Source organism: Notothenia rossii (genome assembly GCF_949606895.1).
Source record: "Notothenia rossii genome assembly, chromosome: 2".
Taxonomy (NCBI): Eukaryota; Metazoa; Chordata; class Actinopteri; order Perciformes; family Nototheniidae; genus Notothenia; species Notothenia rossii.
Window position 1 is genome coordinate 25,733,570 of NC_136904.1, and position 19,966 is coordinate 25,753,535.

General features: G+C 42.1%; 2 protein-coding genes and 1 long non-coding RNA gene across 12 annotated transcripts; 1 reads left to right on the forward strand and 2 right to left on the reverse strand.

Moving 5' to 3' along the window:
* The first annotated feature begins 10,189 nt into the window (after window positions 1-10,189).
* LOC307028112 (uncharacterized protein) lies at window positions 10,190-14,172 on the forward strand. Of its 4 annotated transcripts, none has more exons than XM_079662890.1 (5): window positions 10,191-10,333; window positions 11,047-11,146; window positions 11,687-12,428; window positions 12,695-12,913; window positions 13,376-14,172. In XM_079662890.1, the coding sequence occupies exons 1-5, from the start codon at window positions 10,268-10,270 to the stop codon at window positions 13,590-13,592; spliced, it is 1,344 nt and encodes a 447-aa protein (XP_079519016.1). In that variant the 5' UTR covers window positions 10,191-10,267; the 3' UTR covers window positions 13,593-14,172. The 4 variants fall into 4 exon arrangements, with proteins under 4 accessions (XP_079519019.1, XP_079519016.1, XP_079519017.1 ...); XM_079662891.1 differs by lacking the exon at window positions 10,191-10,333 and adding an exon at window positions 10,345-10,551; XM_079662893.1 differs by lacking the exon at window positions 12,695-12,913 and having other exon boundaries at window positions 10,190-10,333.
* A 170-nt stretch (window positions 14,173-14,342) lies between these two features.
* On the reverse strand, window positions 14,343-15,358 carry LOC307028115. The gene is made up of 2 exons (XR_013804842.1): window positions 15,018-15,358; window positions 14,343-14,906 (listed from the first exon to the last, which is right to left on the reverse strand). It is a non-coding gene; the product is annotated as an uncharacterized lncRNA (long non-coding RNA).
* Window positions 15,359-15,393: 35 nt separating this feature from the next.
* LOC307028113 (uncharacterized protein) lies at window positions 15,394-19,326 on the reverse strand. Of its 7 annotated transcripts, XR_013804841.1 has the most exons (10): window positions 19,166-19,321; window positions 18,194-18,311; window positions 17,938-18,062; window positions 17,517-17,826; window positions 17,303-17,394; window positions 16,862-16,903; window positions 16,567-16,634; window positions 16,391-16,483; window positions 15,687-16,284; window positions 15,399-15,537 (listed from the first exon to the last, which is right to left on the reverse strand). XR_013804841.1 is itself a non-coding variant. In XM_079662896.1 (9 exons), the coding sequence occupies exons 1-9, from the start codon at window positions 19,229-19,231 to the stop codon at window positions 15,948-15,950; spliced, it is 1,242 nt and encodes a 413-aa protein (XP_079519022.1). In that variant the 5' UTR covers window positions 19,232-19,326; the 3' UTR covers window positions 15,394-15,947. The 7 variants fall into 7 exon arrangements, 6 of the variants coding, with proteins under 6 accessions (XP_079519022.1, XP_079519024.1, XP_079519020.1 ...); XM_079662896.1 differs by having other exon boundaries at window positions 15,394-16,284; window positions 17,947-18,062; window positions 19,166-19,326; XM_079662898.1 differs by having other exon boundaries at window positions 15,394-16,284; window positions 16,391-16,448; window positions 16,567-16,612; window positions 19,166-19,324.
* Between the last annotated feature and the right edge of the window lie 640 nt (window positions 19,327-19,966).

Consider the following 19,966-nt stretch of genomic DNA (forward strand, 5'->3'; position numbering starts at 1 on the left):
TCCCTCCTGTCCTTGCCACATAGCTGTCAATTGTGTCATTGCTTGACCTCCACCTCTGCTTTGCATACATTGCTCTTTTGCTTCATTTGCATGATCAATACAGTCACATAATGGCTCTCTGCATTACAGTGTGAGTCAAAATGCTTGGTCAGAAAGTACACAAAAGGCAGTGAGAAGCAGCGACAGAAGAAAGAGTTTACTAAGTAGGCTTCCAGTGACACACACACACACACTTGAAAAAAGTTGTTATCACCTTGTTAAATTCAAGATGATTTAAACGTTCCGACTGACACAAAATCACAGGCATTCAGTGTTACAGACAAAGAGGGAAGCAGGGCAACGGGACTGTCCAAATGCCTTTGGCGTGGAGGCAGCCTCCTCTGAGAGAATTATTGTGTTTTGTCTGTCTGAGGCGAGCTGCCCAGTTGAGACAACAACCCCCTGACAGGAAGAATGTAGCGGAGGAAGACAAATCCCTACCTTCAGTCAGAGGCAGATAAACAACTGGACACTGCTTCCAAAAAATGCATGTGGAGAAGCCTGGAAGAGGAGAATGGAGAAAGGACCAAACAAAGACATCATGCAGTGAAGTAAAGACAGAGAGCGGAAATAGAGACAACATGTCGCCATCTTTGGATCACAGGGAAATAAACAATCAGGATTTGAACAATAAGCAGACATATATAGACGCATAAATAGAAGCAGTAGTCTGTGTATCCAGTAATTCACCGTCAAAGACGCATTTAAAAGATCACAATGTACGAACGTTTAACTGGTCGGATCTTTGTGGACCTCTTTGGGCTGCTAAATACCAATCAACTATTTGAAATATGTGCAATATGTGCAAAATATATATTATATAAATATCCCATGAATAACTGTGTAAAATATACCTGGCTTCTAAATTCTAAGAATTGTGACAGGATTTGTATTTTGAAAAGTATTTTTTTTAATTGAATTTTTTTAATTATATTTTGTATTATATCATAACTTAGTACTTGTTTTTAAACATACAGTATGTAACATTAAGCTGTCTGTGGCCCTTTCCTGCTCTAACGATGCAAGTTTCCCCTCTGTGGGACTAATAAAGGTATTCTGATTCTGATTCTGATCATATCAGCATTTTTTTCTCCCTTTTATTGGTATCATATGTTTGCATTTCTTTGATCAAAAAAAGTTTAAATGAAAAGTACATCAAGTAACTGGTCTACCCAGTTTGGTGCAAGCTCTGGTTCTTTAAAACAGTAGTACACAAACCAACGTGTGATGTCAGGTACTACGTCCATTTCTTATATACAGTTTAAAAGCCCCTTCAGTTTTCATCTCAGGTTGCAGTCAGATTCTAATGCAGATACAGTGTTATTCATTAATGAATTGTTTGTGTGTGTTTGTTTAAGAGTGTTACTCGTGATATACACGTGTGAGGTACTTTATGAGTAAGAAAAAAATAACCCTTGTAACACTTGTTCTCATGCTGTTCATGTGTACGGCACAAGTGTATGTATTTCCTGTCTGAGATATGCCTCCATTTAAATTGTTTGTGTGTGTGTAGCTGTGTATGCGTTTTTGTTCAGGTGCCCTTTACTGTGAGTGTTTGCTAGAGATCCACTGTGTTAGTTAGAAGGCCACAACAGCCTCCTCTCCGGGCTTGCAGAAGGCCTCAACCCTGAGGGATCACATGCTCTTTGAAAACCCACAGAACACAAACACAACAAACCTTTTTTCTGATTGGAGAAAGGGAAACTAAAAATGGGATGAAACTGCTGAGAGAAAGAAGAGAGCGAACAGAGAGATGAGATGAAGAAGAAGTAAGCTTTTCACTGGCATTGCAGGTGCTTGAAATTGCAGAAATGGAAAGAAGATTAGAAACATAATTTGACATCTCACTGTCCCATTTTCAACTCAAAAGCCTACTGAGGGACAGATCATAACATAGCTATTTAAAAACACACAAAACTGCTTTTTTTCATAAAAATTAAACAGAAAGTGCACACCGTAACTTTTTATTTCACACAAAATCAATTGCAATGTTGTTTGCAGCCTCAGGAGATTAAAAAAAACAGCTTTGCTCTCTCTTCTTTTTGATGTGTTGTATTTTAGACCTCCTCCCTGCAGGGAGTTGACTTACTAAGAATGAATAATTATTGTCTGTCAGACTCTACCTGTTCCACCTATGCCATACTTGCATTCCTACAGCCTGCTAGCCATCAGAGGCTATAAATACTCTGCAGTTAGAAATGAATAGGTTTCACCTCCTGTCTTATATTAAGGTTCTCCTCAAATTCATTGGAGAATGACATATCCTGAGAATATGTTCAACAGCAGGTTAAATATAACCACAAATGTTCATTTAATAAGGAGGAGAGGGGATGGGAAGTGGCTGGGAGTGGAGGGGTATTTGTTCTAAGGGAAATTGATGAGATATATTTCTACGATTTTATACCTCTTTTAAGGCACCTTAATTTTTAAGTGTTCATTTTATGGAACATAATTTTACGTTGTATAGCTGCAGGCCTCGAACAGTAATTGTCATTTTAAATGCCATTTTAGCAAAAGTTGTCTCATATTACCATTCACAAGTGTAGGATCAAATTAGATAAAGAAATATGAGATAAAGTCCTCTGCAGTCTCATCAGCAATAATTTGAGGCAGCACTTAAGTTCAATCAAAATGTCAGCTTAGTAACATGTTCACAATGGCAATGCTTACGGTTATATGCTTATATGAAACATGGTCACCATCTTAGTAAAGAGCAGCAGTCAGTAGAGACATTTTACTCAAAGCCACTATTAGAATGCCCCCCAGTCTCCTGCAGAAGCACCGCTCCAATGCCAACACCCGAAGCATCAGTCTGCAGTGTAAATGGCCTTGAAAAGTCTGGACTGTAGAGGACTGAATCACCTGTGATTGCACTCTTGAGATCTGTAAATGCTGAATCACACACTTCACTCCATTTCACCTTGTTTGGGGCAGAGTTCTTGGTGAGGTCAGTGAGCACTGCTGCCCTCCCTGAAAAGTTGGGAATGAACTTGCTGTACCAGCCAATCAACCCCATAAAGGAACGCACCTTCCTCTTGGTGGTGGGCACAGGATACAAGTGGATCGCATTCACTTTCCCCACTCGGGGTTTCACAACCCCCTGGCCAACCACATGCCCGAGGTACTCAATCTGACCCTGCGCAAACGCACATTTGCGTGGATTGATTGTTAGTCCCGCCTTTTTTTATCAACTGGAGGACCTTGCGAAGGTGAGCCATGTGTTCCTTCCATGTCTGGCTGTAAATTACCATGTCATCCAAGTACGCAGCCGCAAACTCTGGCACCTCCCTCAGCAAGTGTTCCATGAGTCGTTGAAATGTAGCTGGCGCCCCCTGGAGACCAAACGGCATTACATTGAAATGAAACATTCCCGATGGTGTTTTAAATGCCGTCAGTTCCTTGGTCTCTTCTGCCAGAGCCAGCTGCCAATATCCTTTGCTTAGATCAAGTGTCGTGATGAATGTGGACCCACCAACCCTTTCCAGCAACTCATCAATCCGGGGCACTGGGTAAGACTCAAATTTAGACACAGCATTCAGGTATCTGAAGTCAATGCAGAATCTCAGTGAACCATCTTTCTTAGGGACCAGAACAACAGGACTGCACCACTCACTCGTCGAGGTCTCAATGATGCCCAGCTGCAACATCAGCTCAATTTCCTTTTTAAGCTCTGGCACCAAACGTTCGGGAATCCTGTAAGATTTACGGCGGGGAGTTGCGTCCTCCCTCAGGTGGACCTGGTGCTGTACCAGAGTTGTGAAACCAGGCGTTTCTCGGAAAAGCTCTGGATCCATCATTACACTTATCTCCCTCTGCTGGTCAGGCTGGAGGTGAGACACATCAACGGGACCGGGCATCGAGACACTGGTGGGAAAAGAGGGCACAATATCCTCTCCTTGGTCCATGGCACGAATGAGGAGCTGCTGTTGAACAGGCTGATGGCTTGGCGGTGAAGGCTCCTGAAACTTCTTCAGCAGGTTGACATGAAACAACTGATGTTTCTTCCCTTTGTCATGCATATACAGTTCATAGGTTACCTTACCAAGGCGCTTAGTGATTAGATAAGGTCCCTGCCATTTTGCCAGCAACTTACAGTCACTTGTTGGGAGCAACAGCAACACCTGCTGGCCTGGTAGAAAGGTTCTGTCCCTTGCTTTCTTGTCATACCAGGTCTTCTGGTTTGCTTGTGCTTATCTCATATGTTCCTGTGCCAGTGCCGTCATCTGCTCCAACCTCTCTCGCATCTTGACCACATAAGCCACCACATTGTCCTGATCTGCCTTTGGGTTCTCCCAATGCTCTCTGAGCAGGTCCAACGGCCCCCTCACCTGGTGGCCATAGAGCAGTTCAAAGGGCGGAAATCCTGTTGATGCCTGCGGCACCTCCCGGTACGCAAACAACAAGTATGGCAGCCACTGGTCCCAATCAGAGCCTGTGTGTGACACAAACTTCCGCAGGATGTTCTTGAGTGTCTGATTGAATCTCTCTACTAACCCGTCCGTCTGGGGATGGTAAGGGGTGGTCTTAATTCCCTTCACTCCTAACAGCTGATATACCTGCTGCAATAATTTAGACAGGAAGTTGGTGCCACAATCAGTCAAGATTTCTTTAGAGATCGCCTACTCTGGCGAATAGCTGCAATAGGCAATTAGCAACATGTTTGGCCTTAATTGATCTGAGGGGAAAGGCTTCTGGGTAACGGGTGGCCTAATCATGAAACGATGGCCTGTGGAACTTCTCTCAAGGGGTCCCACAATGTCCATGCCTATCCTGTGGAACGGGGTTTCTATGATGGGCAATGGCTGTAGCTGGGCACAGGCTACTCCCCTGGGTGAAGACAGCTGACATACCTCATATGATATACAAAACCCCTTAACCTGGGTGTAAATACCTGGCCAAACAAATCTCCTGGCTATCCTGCTGAGGGACTTCTGGAATGCTAGGTGGCCTGCCCAGGGGATAGAGTGACCTAGCTCCATAACTTTCTGCCTCAGGCCCTGTGGCAATGCTAGGGCTTCCTCTTTTCCCTGACGTTGGTAAAGAATACCCCTCTTAATGACATAGCCGAACTCTGCTATACTGTCTGCCTTACCCAGTTTTTCACCCTCAACGTCTGAGACCTTGTCTAACCAGGGTTTTAGCTTTGGATCAGCCCTCTGCATTGTTGCTATATCTGGGGGAATGCGTAAATCTACGGGCTGTAAAGGCTGGGTGGGCCCAGTTTCTTCCTGACCCTGTTCCCTGGCCGTAGCCAGAAACTTTTCCCTTCTTCTCTGTGCCCGGGACTTTGGCTGCTTAACTGGCCCCGTCTTCAACTCAGCATTGTAAAAAGGTAACTCCTCAAGACTATTTGTCTCTTTACGTGCCCTAGTCACCACCATGTTACATGCTTTTGCTGACACCTGGGGCTCTAACTGTTGCTGCTGATCCAACTCCTGGGCAGGAACCTTAACCCCCGCCTCTACCCATCTGGGAATCCCTCTGTCAGTCTTAGCCTTATCTACCAAATCAAGCAGTGTGGGGACATCATGGCCAAGGATAACTGGGTATGGTAGTTTAGGCACTAAAGCTACTGGGAGGAGGTAAGTCTGACCCCCTACGGCAGCCCAATTCAACTGGCGGCCAGCGGGCCAGATGCGGCCCAGAACAAACTCCCGAGTGGCCCAGCCTCCCGTAGCCAAATTCCTACACTAGTACAGACCATGAACGCAACACTCTGCATTGCATAGAAACCACCAAACCACAACGCAGCACGTTTTCTGAAAGTGCATCTAGTGGTGCTAGTAACGGTGGTCCTATGATAACAACTCTAAAACATGTCCCTCTCAACTCTGAAGCGTAAACAGAGACAAAACGGTGATTAATCTTGTGGAGCAGATCCAAGTCAAGCTGGACCTTTTCGCGACCGACTTGAGCACGGGTCGGATGCTGCATTTTCCAACGCTCCACAAACACATCACATCCCCGTCACAAATCACGGATGTGATGAGAGATTTCATTGCGAGGTTGAAAGAGAACTTTGCCGGTCGATTGGATGGACTTGCTCTGCCCACAGAGGTGATGGGCTTTGCCAGAGACCCCTTCACTGTTGCAATAGAGGGGGACGTATCAACCAGAGCAAAGGAAGTGGTCCCCTGCATCGACAAGGGGAAATATACACTGGAACTTATTGACATGCAGCGCACTAACGGGCCAGCAAAGTTTTGGAGTGATGTCAAAAAACAGCAGTTCCCTAACGTTTAGAAAGTAGCGATCTGTGTGCTCAGTATGTTTGGATCAACATACACATGTGAATCAAGCTTTTCACACATGAACTCAATCAAAAGTAGCACTCGCTGCTCCCTGACTGACAGCACTCTTCAACAATGTCTTAGGATTGCATTTACATCATATGAGCCAAAAATCACTGCTCTTGTTCAAAACAAAAAATGTCCCTTCTCCCATTGAGAAAGTCAGCGATGACAAATCACAAATGAGGTGATAGTAAGCACCTAGTTTACTATAGTAGACGTGTAGTGTAGTATTCATTCATATAGTTACCTGTATCCCTTGTTATGGTTTTGTGCACCGAAGGGTTTGACAGTTCTTTCTGTATTCATTTAAATGCACTTTGTGATGTGCCTGGTTAAAAAAAAATAACCTGAATATTTGACTTCTAAAGCAAACAAATGTAATGCTACAACTGTGCACTTTTTCAGATTCTGTTAAATTAATGCTAATTTGTTGTGTTTTTATGCACTTTTTGACCTACCTTTGTTAGATGAACAATGAATAAAAATTGCATGTTTTTCATCGCAGTAATATGTGTTGGTTTAAAATGTGTCACTACCCGCTTTTTACAGGCCGCTGAATGTCTGGCCCAGCTGAATTTTGTAGTTATAAAATCTGGCCCAACTGAATGTGTAATTGAATAGCCCTGCCCTACAGTAAGATAAACTTCAGATGTGGGGTACAACTTTTCATCACGTGGACACAACTAATGTTACACTTTTTCTCACACCCACCTTTCTCTAGGCACTATGCTAGCCAAAACCACCGTCTGAAAGCTACCAGAGTCTAAGAATGCCTCTTCCCGCCGACCATTTACTAACACTGGGGCAGTGAGCGCATCAGCATTACCAGGAGCAGGGTGGGTGGGTCTGGGAACTACACACAACAGAGGTGGCTTGCTCTGTCTGGTTGCTGGGCAGGTATACTGAGTGTGACCTAAACCGTTACACTGATGGCAGCGTGTGCTACACACAACAGGGCTGGCTTGCTCTGTCTGGTTGCTGGGCAGGTATACTGAGTGTGACCTAAACCGTTACACTGATAGCAGCGTGTGTCTGCGCTGGGAAACGACTTCGAGCTAGGGCTAGGTCTAGTGAAAGATGACTGATTATTCCGAGGCCTAATCTCATTTTGACCACCCCATTCACCCCCATCGGGCTTACTGCGTGCAGCGAAGTATGCCTCACGGCCGAAGGTGGTTCTTCTAGTCCCGGTTCTGGCTGACAGGAAAACCTCTGTTAGTCTGGCAGCGTCCTCAGCAGATTGCGGGTCTCTCTCTCGGATCCAGACCTCTAGCTCCGGGTCCACCATTCTCAAGAACTGCTCCAGTATCATCAACTCAGATATCCTTTTAACCTCGGCTTGCCCTTGTTTGACCCATTTGTAAAAAAAATCTTTTAACCGTACATAGAGTTCGCGTGGAGTTTCCCCCCCGATATATTTCCAATGACCGAAACCTTCTTCTCTAGGTATCAGCTGTGATCTGATATTTAGCCAAAATAGCTTCTTTTACTTTTTCGTATTCTACTGAGTCTGCGATGTCCATGAAAACAAAGGCACTGCGTGCTTTACCTGTGAGCAGTGGCACAAGCTGAATAGCCCAATCTTCTTTCGGCCATAGGCAGACAGTGGCCATTCTTTCAAATGTTGTCATAAAGTGCTCAATATCTAGACCCTCCAGAAAAACGCGATTCTGCGATCGCAGAATTTACCGCATAATCAGCAAAATGGCGCAGATTTTTAAAAGGCCGCATATTTATCAAAAGGCCGCATAATCCCCGCATTTTTCCACACAAAGTTGAGGGAATAAAAATTGACTCGTCTTGACGTGACGTCATCAGCTCGCGCATCACAGAATGTAAACAACACTGTATAGAGTGAACGTGTGGAGCTCACACCAAGATGAAAAGATCTAATCCATCTCATTTACCAACGAACATTTCTACTAAAGGCCGGGCAAAAAGTGGGGGGAAACTATTCTGCACCCCGTGCAACTGTGTGTTGGAGCATAAGAGAAAATCGACGGGGACGACCCACTTTGATTCATTCAAACATTCGAAAATGCTTTCTGCTGCTGCGGACAAGAAAGCCAAACAACTCACGTTCATCGAGGCATCAACCTCCAAAACCCTTTCGAGGGCTACAAGAAACGAAGTGAGTAGCCTACAAGATTGAAGCTGGTCAGATAACGAACGAGTAAATGAAAACGGAATGAGGCGGAGAAGTGTGTGTGTGTGTGCGTGTGTGTGTGTGTGGGGGGGGGGGGGTTGCGTGTGTGTGTGAGATTAAAATAGCCCAATTGCTTTTACAATAAATAAACATTGAATGTGTTTAATTGAATAGTAAAGGGGTTTAACGTTAGTGGCAGTTTGTGTGTGAGAGAGAATAAATAAGACAGCCCAATATTAAAAAATTGTTATTCTTTTTCCCCGCATATTTAGCATATTTCGCAACTTTCCGCATATTTCGCAACTTCCCGCAATTTCACCGCATAAAATCACATAAAAACCCTGCATGTTTAATCGCATAATCAAGGATTTTAGCCCGCATAATCAAGGAATTTAGCCCTCATAATAAAGGATTTTTGCCCACGTTTTTCTGGAGGGTCTAAATATCATCTTCCGGAGTGAGTGGCATTAACTTGGGATCTCTACGGACGTGTGGTGCTCTTCTCCGCAAGGGCGGCTCATCCCGCGGGTCGGATCTGTCTGCTCGTAACCTGAGCTCCTCCCCGTCGTTGTCATCATCATCGTCATCATCATCCTCCTCATCGTGGCGACGGTAATCAGTTCTGTCTTCCGATTCTTCTCTTAATTCTGACACCTGGGCTTGTATTTTTTTAAACTCAAGGTGCATGTTCCTCCATCTCTGCTCTTGTTGCACGGACTCTTTCTCCAATTGCCGATCTCTGGATGTATTGAAAGTGACCAGAGACTTCAACATCTTTGTCAATTCCTCCAGTTGCTCAGGAGTTTTGTCTGCCGTCGCCCCTTGCTGGACAGCCGGTGCACCGTCATCTGGCTCCATCTGTTGCGCTGCCGTCTTTGTTCCTCTGGGCATATTTGTCTGCTGGCCTTTACTTCTGACACCACTTGTTAGAATGCCCGAGCGGCCATGGAGGAAAAATAGGAGAGCAGGCAGGTTGGAGTTTTTCCATAGAAAACAGATTTTTTTTTTTTGCATCCACTGTGAGCACATGGCTGCCTTCCACCATCCACACAGTATACCACCCATTCTCAACACCACAGACTGCTTTTTATAGGAGGCCTCAGATCTTCATTGGCTGGTACATACCATTATATTTATGTAAGCAAACAATTGACTACCACTATATACACATTTACCAAATATTTTCCCACCACTTTACCAATAATATACACCTGAATACAGCTATGACAATATACATTAAATAGATACAGCTATGTGCACAAATGTCGAACTTCCCCCTGGAGATTACCACTTGCCGTTTCCCTCCCGGAACTATATTTAGAGGTGTGCGGGCCCGGAGGAACTCATTTGCCCGAACACCCTGGGAGAGAGAACAGACAGAGGTGAGTTTACTCATCACACAATCCATCACTACTTCTCACGTTTACTTCGTGCACAGTCCCTCGCTACCCGTACTGTTAGCAATGTATGAATATGCGCCTTTTAATCTGTATCCATTTCTTTACTCAGGCGAACGGCGAGCAGGAACGGCCCGGCGTCCGCGCCGCACGCCACTCACCCACACAACAATGCAATTCAATCAATTGTCAATAAACATATCTATCCATTAATAAAGTGTGTTGTTTAAATCATGTGCCAATACTGTGTCAATATATACGGTGGCCCTGAGAGGCCAGGGTGCTGCAAATAAAAGAACGCTGCAAATAAAAAAAACGCTGCAAATAAAAAACGCCGCGATGCAAATAAAAAAGCCACAACGGAAGTGAATTACCGGGGACTATTATTGCTGATGCACATGCGTTTTTTTATGCGAGAGAAGAAGAAGGCTGGGGGATCTCCGGGAAACATCTCATGGGTAAGTTTATAATGTTAAAGTTACACAGGATGTAGATAATATCTGTCGCTGCCGTATTTATGACTTTAAATGACGTTATTTTGTGTGTGGGAGCAGATTATGTGTGTAGTGTATAATGTTAGTAGAACATAGCTACTTTTATCTGCTAACGTTAGCTGTTTTCTAAACAAACGGATCTGAGCCGACCGGGACTTAAAGATGATGCTAAGACACACAAAGTAAGTTGAATATGCCTTTATTCAACAGACGAGCTCGGGTCCTCTCCTCAACATGCTCTGAAGGAACAACTTTTACTGAATTAGGGCTGGGCAAGATAACGTGTTATAATCGTTGCCCAGCCCTATATTGAATACATACAAGTATAGATCTTCACTAACATCCTGTAGTCAATCTTGACTCCATCAACATGTCATCTAAATGTGCCTGTCTAGAGATAAATGAGGGTCTCTTATCCTGCTTAGAGATAGAGAAGGGTCTCTATCCTATCCAAGACGTGCTTCCTTTGAGAAGTGTACTGGCTTTAAATCTTTCTTTTTTTTTTAATGTATTTTGACATTGTAGATGCATGGTTCAGATATTAAGTGATTGCAGCTGATATCTGCTGTTAAATTAGTGTCAGCTGTTTGCAGGTAACATTACCTGCTGCAATAGCTTACCAAGTAGCTGTTACTTCATTGCAAATGAATAACATTCACATTGCTCTTTTTCCACAGGCAATGTATTGTCCATATTGTGGGACTGCTGGGTGTTTTGGGAGGTTTTGCGGCTCCTGTGGCAGCAACATTGAATGTTTGGCTCCCTTTCTCGAAGATGGTAAGCTCCTCCTTAAAAGTCAAGAATTTCACCAGTACAGTGATAATGTCTTATTTGTATATGATTTGTTGCCATTTTAATATATGCTATACACATATTATTGTAAGTCATGGCAATTTCAACATGATTTAGAACTACTGATAAAAAAAAATGCCAACAAGTAAAAAAATCAGGTGAAATACCAAAGTTGACCAATTATGTGCTCCTTCATGTGCGGAGGGTTGAGCCTTCTGATGCGTTTATGCACAAATACAGGCATTAAAAGGGTACCTTTTTGTTTGCTACCTCTAGATTGATATGTATTTTTATCCTTACCAATTATGTAAGTATCCCAATATGTTGTCCTTTGCCTGTTTATTTCTCTTCTTTTTTGCTCCTCATGTCTGGAATTGTTCACGCATTGAACATACTGAAAACATACACTTATGCATCAAACATTTCAGGTATTTTCCTCATTACTGATACATTTTCATTTTTTTCTTAATAGGTTTTTTGTTATTAAGTTTCATTCCTAATGACACTGTTGTCTTTTCCCTTCAGTCACAGCATCTAATGAAGGAATCAAGGCAGGCCTCATCCACAAGTACTTCACGGAGGGACACGCTTATGAAGTGATACTTGATTTTCTAGAAAAAAGACACAACATTTTTCTTAGTCTGAGGACCTTAAAGAGGAGGCTACAGAACGCTGGCTTAACAAGAAGGACAGACTACACTCCCATTGGCACTGTACACCAAACTGTTGCACATGAACTGAGAGGCTCGGGTCGGCTGTTGGGTTACAGAGCTATGTGGCAGACATTGCAACAAAAGTATCACCTGACAGTAAAAAGGGAGGATGTTAGACAGACGATTTCCAGACTAGATCCATCTGGTGTTCAACTTCGTTCCAGGCGAAGGTTTGTCCGAAGGGGATACGTCACAGCAGGACCAAACCAAGTGTGGCACGCTGATGGATATGATAAACTTAAACCCTTTGGTATTGCCATCAGTGGCTGCATCGACGGCTTTTCAAGGAAAGTTATGTGGCTCAGGAGTGGCAGCACTAACAACGATCCGGGCATCATTGCGCAGTACTACCTGCAGTGTGTATCGGAGTTTGGACTACTTCCAGCCCGCCTTCGCACTGACTGTGGAACTGAAAACGGCACTATGGCAGCCATTAACTGCACATTACGATCTCAACACACAGATGATTTTGCAGGAGCCCTCAGTCACATGTATGGTACCTCAACTGCAAACCAGCGCATCGAGAGTTGGTGGTCTTTCTTCAGAAAGCAAAGGTATAGCCTTTTAAGGTCAGGTCCAATAATGTGTGTGTGTGTGTGTGTGTGTGTGTGTGTGTGTGTGTGTGCTATCTGGATGAAAAAAATTGTGAAATTACATTAGAGCTGTACACTAACATTTTCCCAAGGGAGTTTATGTGCTCCCAAATGAAATAATGTAGGAGCGCACCAAGAAATGTTCAACATCTCTAGAAATATTGTGACTTTTTACTTGAAGTTGTCTTTTTTTCATGAAATACAAAAGTTTTGAATTCCACCATTAGGACTCAGTTCTGGATCGAGCTCTTCAGTGACCTTAGAGAGAGGCACCTCTTCAATGGGAGCCATGAGCACAAGTGTCTGCTGCGATATGTGTTTTTGGGCATCTTCCAAAAAGACCTCGATGAGTACAGACAGCTGTGGAACAACCACACCATCAGACCTGTTCGCCTGTCTCAGTGTCCATCAGGTAAACCTGATGCCATGTACCACCTGCCTCACAGGTTTGTATTCAAATTGTTTGGTAATATTACTTTAAAATATATCTGACTTCATATCATTTGGTGTATCAGCCCAATATGACAAGTTTGTCACTTGATAAATAACGTGATTCATTTAGTCTGAAAACTCATTATTTCAAAATGATTTCAAGTCTTAAACGACTAAAAATGGATTCCAACACAAAACCTAAATCAGAAGATATCCAAAGCTATTCTGTCGATTTATCTTACTCAATTCCAAAAAGTACCTTGTGTTAGAAAGTGAGTAGAATGACCATATTTGACTGAAAGAGCTGCTGTCAACCTGAGATTAATTTCTCAAGTCAAAGCTCTTTGTTTAGGATTTAATTAACGAAGAACTGACTCAATGGAGTTTTAGTTATAATGCTTATTTAGCATGTTTGGGGGGTTACATGATCCATTTGTAATCACTTGACTCATGTTTCAATTTATGACTGGTCATAGGTTTGGCGGAAGGGAGTGTGGATTTCCAGTGTCCTGGGAAGCCCTACACCACTTTGATGGCATCATGCAAGCATCATCCCAGTACAATTTGTGTGGTGATGAGAATCTGGAGATGCATTTTGTGGACTTGCAAAGACGGAGTGGGTTGGCTCCACCAGTGAACTGGACAGCTGCTGTTCAGAATTACATTTCCATGAAAAACATGTCTGGAGTGTAGAATACATTGCCCCACCAGCCCCCCAGAACCTTTTTTGTGTGTACAAGTTTCCAATGTAGGTTGAATATTATTTAGAATGCTGCAATTCTGAGTAGATAAGTCCAGTGAAATATTCAGCTTGTATCTTTGCATAAGTCATTAGACTGAAACCTTTCTTTGTTTAAATAAACATACAGCATATTCATGTATTCTGTAAAACATGTTTAGTGTTACATCCGTGTTATCAGTTGAATGGTTGATCGTCAGAAGATTATACACCTAATATTTTGGTAATTGATTTTAATTTTGAATATAAGCAGGTTCCAGCCTCTAAAATTAGAATATTTGCTGGATTAATTTGTTCTCTGTGAGGCTTCACTTTCTGACATTTTAAAGACCAAGGCGTGTCCGAAATCACTCTCATTCACTACTCCCTACTCCTTATATAGGGAATTCTATATAGGGAGTATTGAGTGATTTCAGACACAGCCCATAACAAATTGATGAATCAACAATAACATTCATTCATTGCATCAGTCACATATGCTACTGTTATTTCTGTTTTCACAGTGGATCTGAGAATAAAATCTTGTGAACCAGCTACAGCCGTGTCATCTTTGTAGCGAGTGTGTAACATATGCTATACGTAGAAAAACAAGTCCTTACGTTAAAATGAAACACTTTTAAACCATTTAATGAAAATCATTCAGCTTTACTCTTTCACAAAGTCCATGTAAAAACATGTTGATAAAATGGGCAAAACAAAATTGGCACATTTGCACAACAAGGTGCCTTTTGCAGTCTTTATTTACTGTTTATGTAAATATTTGTAAAACATCTTAACACATGTTCTGAACTCTTGATTTAACCACGGTCTACCTTACCTACCTAACGAGAATATAATAACAATACAATACAAATGTGTGGTGTTGTTCACATGTTAGATATGAAATAGGACAAATCTGCCATGAAAAATACTCACATCTCTCTTACGTCGCAACATTTTGGTCTGACAGATCGCAACATTAAAACAACGGACTGTGTAGCTACTGTGTGTGGGAACATTAACTTTTACCACAAGTTATTTAATTGTTTAAAGGCACCCAAAGCCGGGGGAATTATTAATGCCAAAGTTCATGTTGGCTTTGAAGGCACCATAAGTGTCCAAAAGAGGAAGCTTTAAAATGTTGGCACAGGTATTTGCCATTGGGAATGTTGACGTTGTAGAACATAGGAACTGAAGGCGTGGCAGAGGACTCATACCAGCAGGAGGCACACATGGCACACCTGTAGCGAACATTAACACCTCCTCCAAGGTCACTGAGCTGTCATTTTCTAAAAAGTAGAGAACATTGGAATCAATTGACAGTAAATACTATCTACATCAACACCGGAACTCTTTATAATCTGTGTGTATAAAAATCAGACAAGAGCAAATTGACTAACCTTCACAATCGAGAAGATAATCTGCCCAGTAACTCATAGCTTTCTCTTCCTGAGCCCTTCTGTTGCTTCCCTGTTGACTAAATTCAGGCTGGAACAGATTTTCCATCTCTGCAGCAGACAGCTTCACATCGGCATGACAGAGAGCAGGGGTCAGGACCGTCGGATGCTGCTGCAGAGCTGTCAGAAACTGCAAACTTTCAAGTCCAGCCTTGAATCTAAAATACAATTAAAAGATGCATGCAAAGATACATGTGCATCATGTAGAAGTAAGTAAGCAAGAAAATGGGACAACAGCAACACGTTTTTCATAATTATTTTAGCAATAACAATGAAATACAAAAACCTACCTTTCGATTGCAGTGTTGTTCCTGTGGATTATGTACCACTTCAGGTAATCCTCTACTATCATTTTTTTTTCTTCACATGACCTGACATGTCTGAAGCACCCAGCAGTCTGCAACATGGCACTGTTCCGTATCATCAAGTCCTGAAGGATCTCCACTGAGGGTGAATTCTGAATCTAAAAGAAGAGATAACAGAGTCCCACACATTTCAAATATGACACGTAATTATAAAAAATGGTAATGCCAGAAGTATATCTTGAAAGAATGGTTTAAGTGGACAAAACTCTCTCTTTACCTATTCTAGAATTTCACACCCTTCTCATACCTCTTGTAGGACTTTCCCTATCTCCTCATCTGTAATGTCTCCGACAGATGCCTTGAAACTGCTCTGCCCTGAGATGTAGCTGACCAGATCCTCTGACAGAAAATTAGGACCAGGTCCACCATGCACAATGGACACAGCAATCATCTTCCCTGCTAAATAATACTCATCCTCTCTGATAGCTGTCCAAGATAATGCAGAATAAAGAAATATTAAATCAGTTTCTATATTTGAAAACACTGCAAGGTTGAAATATGGGTTCTTTTAAAACATTATACACAAAACAGAACCAGTTGAATTGTAGACCAGGTAGCGGCTCTCCACAGGTCCATCAAATATGGGCCGTTTGTTCAGCTCTTTCATGAGAAGGGAGAGGAATTCTCTCTTGGGGCCACCTGTATCGAGACCTTCCTCAAACCTCCCTTCATCGTCAGAGAATTTCACCAGGATGTCTTTCTTTTCTGAGAATGTTGCCCTTTTGAATCCTCTGACTGCTCCATCCCAGATGTTCGAGCGACAGATGTTAAATCTGCTGACAGCTCGATGGTCAATCTCTAGGGCCAGGTTTGCAGTTATCTCAGAAAGTGATTGCTGGTCCACCCTGTCATCAGATAAATTATGACCATGTTAAATGGTACACCATAGCACACATTTTTGATCAGGAAAAATAACAACCACAGTTGAAGTAAGGGTAACTTTTCTCTTACTTTGTATCCTCTGGAATGTCATGACTGCACTCAACACTGTCTGAGTCATCCTTATCCTCTATTACCATGGGCGCATACAGCTGAGTATATTTGCTGAGAAATTGACATACACAAGTTTACATTGTTGATGTTTTCATATAAAACATACTTGAATTGTAGAAAGGAAAGTATAATACCTATAGCACGCAGTTTCCAGCACACCTCCTGATGTTCCTGGGCCCTCTTGTGAGTCAGAAAATAAGACCTGAATCACAAACCATAACAGGGATGGGACAGGTAAGTTGAAGTATTTTAAATCATGGCTATCTGAGGGCTGATTTAGAAAGAAAAGACTATTCTAATGTACACAAACGTGGATCTCTGGGTCAGTGTGACACGTTATTTCATGTAGTTTAAGACATTAATTGTGTGACAATATTTCCAGACAAGGCTAAATGTGAACAAAAGACAATGTTTTGGAGCCACAATTACCGGAGCTGCTGAATCACTGCCTGACTCTGCAGGTTCCCATACCTGGAAGTAAAAAACAATATATCAGTGTGACACTTCAAATTTGACAGAACTAGAGCTTAACACATTTGAACATAAATATTGAATTCTATTATTCTAACAGAAAGTGTATGTGATTTGCGCCAGGGGGAATGATCCTTCTTACATTATTACTTTCAGTGAAAAACATACACATTATTATTGTGTGATTTTGCAGGGATCTGCACTAAATAAAGTTGTTTTCTTAAGTTTGTATAATATGTGTAAGCCAGGACGCTGCAACATTTACCGCAATTTAAAATGCTATTTTGGGACATGTTTCATCGTAAAAATATGCCGTCTATGTGAAATCTAGAAACATTTTCACTTCCAGATAGAATTTACAATATAAGCGATCTAAGATACAAAAAATGTAGTACTCACTAATGTATCAGCTGCATTGAATTCTGCAGAAGTTGGACTCATGATGATCACCTCTGAATCCGATGAGTTGGATTCAGAGCTGGTTTCCTGAGCTGTGAAATACAAGAACAGGTATAAGAGGATTTTAGACTACTCAGAACAGAGTGCTTTCCTTGACAAACAAATCAATTAAAAAAGCTCTTCTTGGTTGGTAATTCATTTCACAATTACTTACAAGATGTAAAGAAATCTTCAGCTGTACAAATGTACAGTGTGATACGTTGGTAGGCCTTCCCCACTACCTCTTTGTACTCGTTTAGAGTGAAGGGTACTTCTGTTCCTGGTATATTAGTTATCTTTGTACCGTCAGGGTAGAGCAGTACGTAGGGACCACCATGTAAATTTCTGTCGAAGGCCTTCATTTTTTGCTCAGCAGCTCTCTGCAATTCGTCCGCATCCGACTCTGGTCGCATCAAAAGGGGAAGTACTGTTCCTCTTACAGTCTTCAGTACACCATCTTTCAGCCTCATAAGGCCTACTGAAATCTACAGAGAAACAACGAAATAGGCGACTGTTAACTAGTTCAGTGACACTATAAATACATGACAGAATGGACTGTCGGCAAATTATTAGTCTATCTCAGCAAAAAAATGTACCTTCACAACCTTCAGGTTGTCTTTTGATGGTGTTTTTTTTTTCTTAAAACCTGCTCGTCTCTCCTTCTCTTTTACACTCCGGAAAGTCCGGAATAACTCCAGTGTGCTTTTTCCTGTAGCCTCTGCTTGAAATAAGAGTCCAATCAATCGTCAATGACAAAGAACAGAGAGACATACAGTGTTCTCACCCATACTCATAAGATATAGAGTGTACATTGCCTAAGCCTAATTCAAAAAATAAAAAAATAAAAATTACCTCCACTTGTGCCTGTTTTATCAACATCACACAGGAATTTGAGGTCCTTGCCACATGAACAGCAAAAGGCTGATTTAGAGTCCTGCTGCTGTCCACAAAAAGGACAATACATTATGACCTGCAAGAAAACAAATAAAGTATCATTAGGTTGCTTTGCGCTTCAATTGCATGAACATCTTTCTATCTATCTATCTATCTATCTATATATAAAGCAAGAAATGTCCGTGTGTGTGTGTGTGTGTCTGTGTGTGTGTCTGTGGCTCGCATATCTCTCTGACTGTTTGTCAGATCGACCTAAGCTTTCGGATATGGCTTGCGGATTGCATGATGATTTGCATCCTTCATTTAGAATTTTTTGGGATTCATTTTTCTAAACCTTTATTTTTGACGAATCTACGCGCTCCGATCGGGTACGCCCCCCGGACAACATTGCAAGCAGCAATTATGGGAGCCAAACAATCGGTCCGCTTAGTACAGGCACAAGCTTTGAACGGCCATGCCCCGAACGGGCACTGCACTAGTTTTTAAATAACACTAACACATTTGGAAAGACTAATCAGTACTACTTTCAACGCTGGCTTAATACAAGGAATCTCCCAAAATGGATTGCAAGTGTGTCTTAATCACGACATTCCCCACTGACAAGGGCAAGACAAGTTTCAGGCAGTTAAACACGCAAGAATACTGTGAGTGTGTGTGTGTGTGTGTGTGTGTGTGTGTGTGTGTGTGGTGGTCTAGATTTAAAACGGTTCAAGCTGCACGGATAAATCGAGCAGAATCAAACAGTTTTTACAGACAAGCAAACAACTTGAAAATAGCTTTCTGCAGTTTTGATCAAAGCTATGTTCTACTAACATTATACACTACACACATAATCTGCTCCCACACACAAAATAACGTCATTTAAAGTCATAAATACGGCAGCGACAGATATTATCTACATCCTGTGTAACTTTAACATTATAAACTTACCCATGAGATGTTTCCCGGAGATCCCCCAGCCTTCTTCTTCTCTCGCATAAAAAAACGCATGTGCATCAGCAATAATAGTCCCCGGTAATTAACTTCCGTCGTATGTGCATCAGCAATAATAGTCCCCGGTAATTCACTTCCGTTGTGGCTTTTTTATTTGCATCGCGGCGTTTTTTATTTGCAGCGTTTTTTTTATTTGCAGCGCTTTTTTTATTTGCAGCGTTCTTTTATTTGCAGCACCCTGGCCTCTCAGGGCCACCGTAAATATACCCTATACAGTATAATGATTATCCACATGTCCACGTGAGCTCTAGTAGCGGCGTCTCGTCGTTACAGCCACTAATGACAAACCTTTTTACGGCACTTAAAAATGGGATAACAATAGTCATGAGTACTTGAAGTCTTACTCCCGTGGGGACCATGAATGTCTCGAATTCAAAGGTTGAAGAATTCAGTGTAAACCAAAGTTTAGACCAACCTAAGGAATTACATGCAGGGACATTTATAGCCATGTCTGAAAATATGGTTTGCCATGTAGTCATCTAGGTCCTCAACTTTCAAAGAAAAGAGGTAATCATGCTTTCTTGCAATTTTTAAAACTACAAGGAATGATTGATACGTTGTGAAAAAAGATGTTATATGACTTCACTGGTTTATTGTGTATTTGATAGGCTTGACTGGTTCTTAGTGCAGCTACATTTAAACCAACAGTACCAACATATTCAGATGGTGCAGTACATTCAGGTACTGTCAGAATACATAAATCTCTCCTCCCCCGCCCCACCTGTCAGTCAGTGACAC

Excerpts from the sequence above, each read along its gene's own strand:
- LOC307028112 (XM_079662890.1), top strand. The coding sequence starts at position 10,268 with ATGCACATGCGTTTTTTTATGCGAGAGAAGAAGAAGGCTGGGGGATCT. Across the intron at positions 11,147-11,686 it reads GGCTCCCTTTCTCGAAGATG|TCACAGCATCTAATGAAGGA; the intron begins GTAAGCTCCTCC and ends TTTTCCCTTCAG. Across the intron at positions 12,429-12,694 it reads TCTTTCTTCAGAAAGCAAAG|GACTCAGTTCTGGATCGAGC; the intron begins GTATAGCCTTTT and ends TTCCACCATTAG.
- LOC307028113 (XM_079662894.1), bottom strand. The coding sequence starts at position 19,231 with ATGCACATGCGTTTTTTTATGCGAGAGAAGAAGAAGGCTGGGGGATCT. Across the intron at positions 17,827-17,937 it reads ACAACCTGAAGGTTGTGAAG|ATTTCAGTAGGCCTTATGAG; the intron begins GTACATTTTTTT and ends GTTTCTCTGTAG. Across the intron at positions 16,484-16,566 it reads CTGGAAACTGCGTGCTATAG|CAAATATACTCAGCTGTATG; the intron begins GTATTATACTTT and ends TCAATTTCTCAG.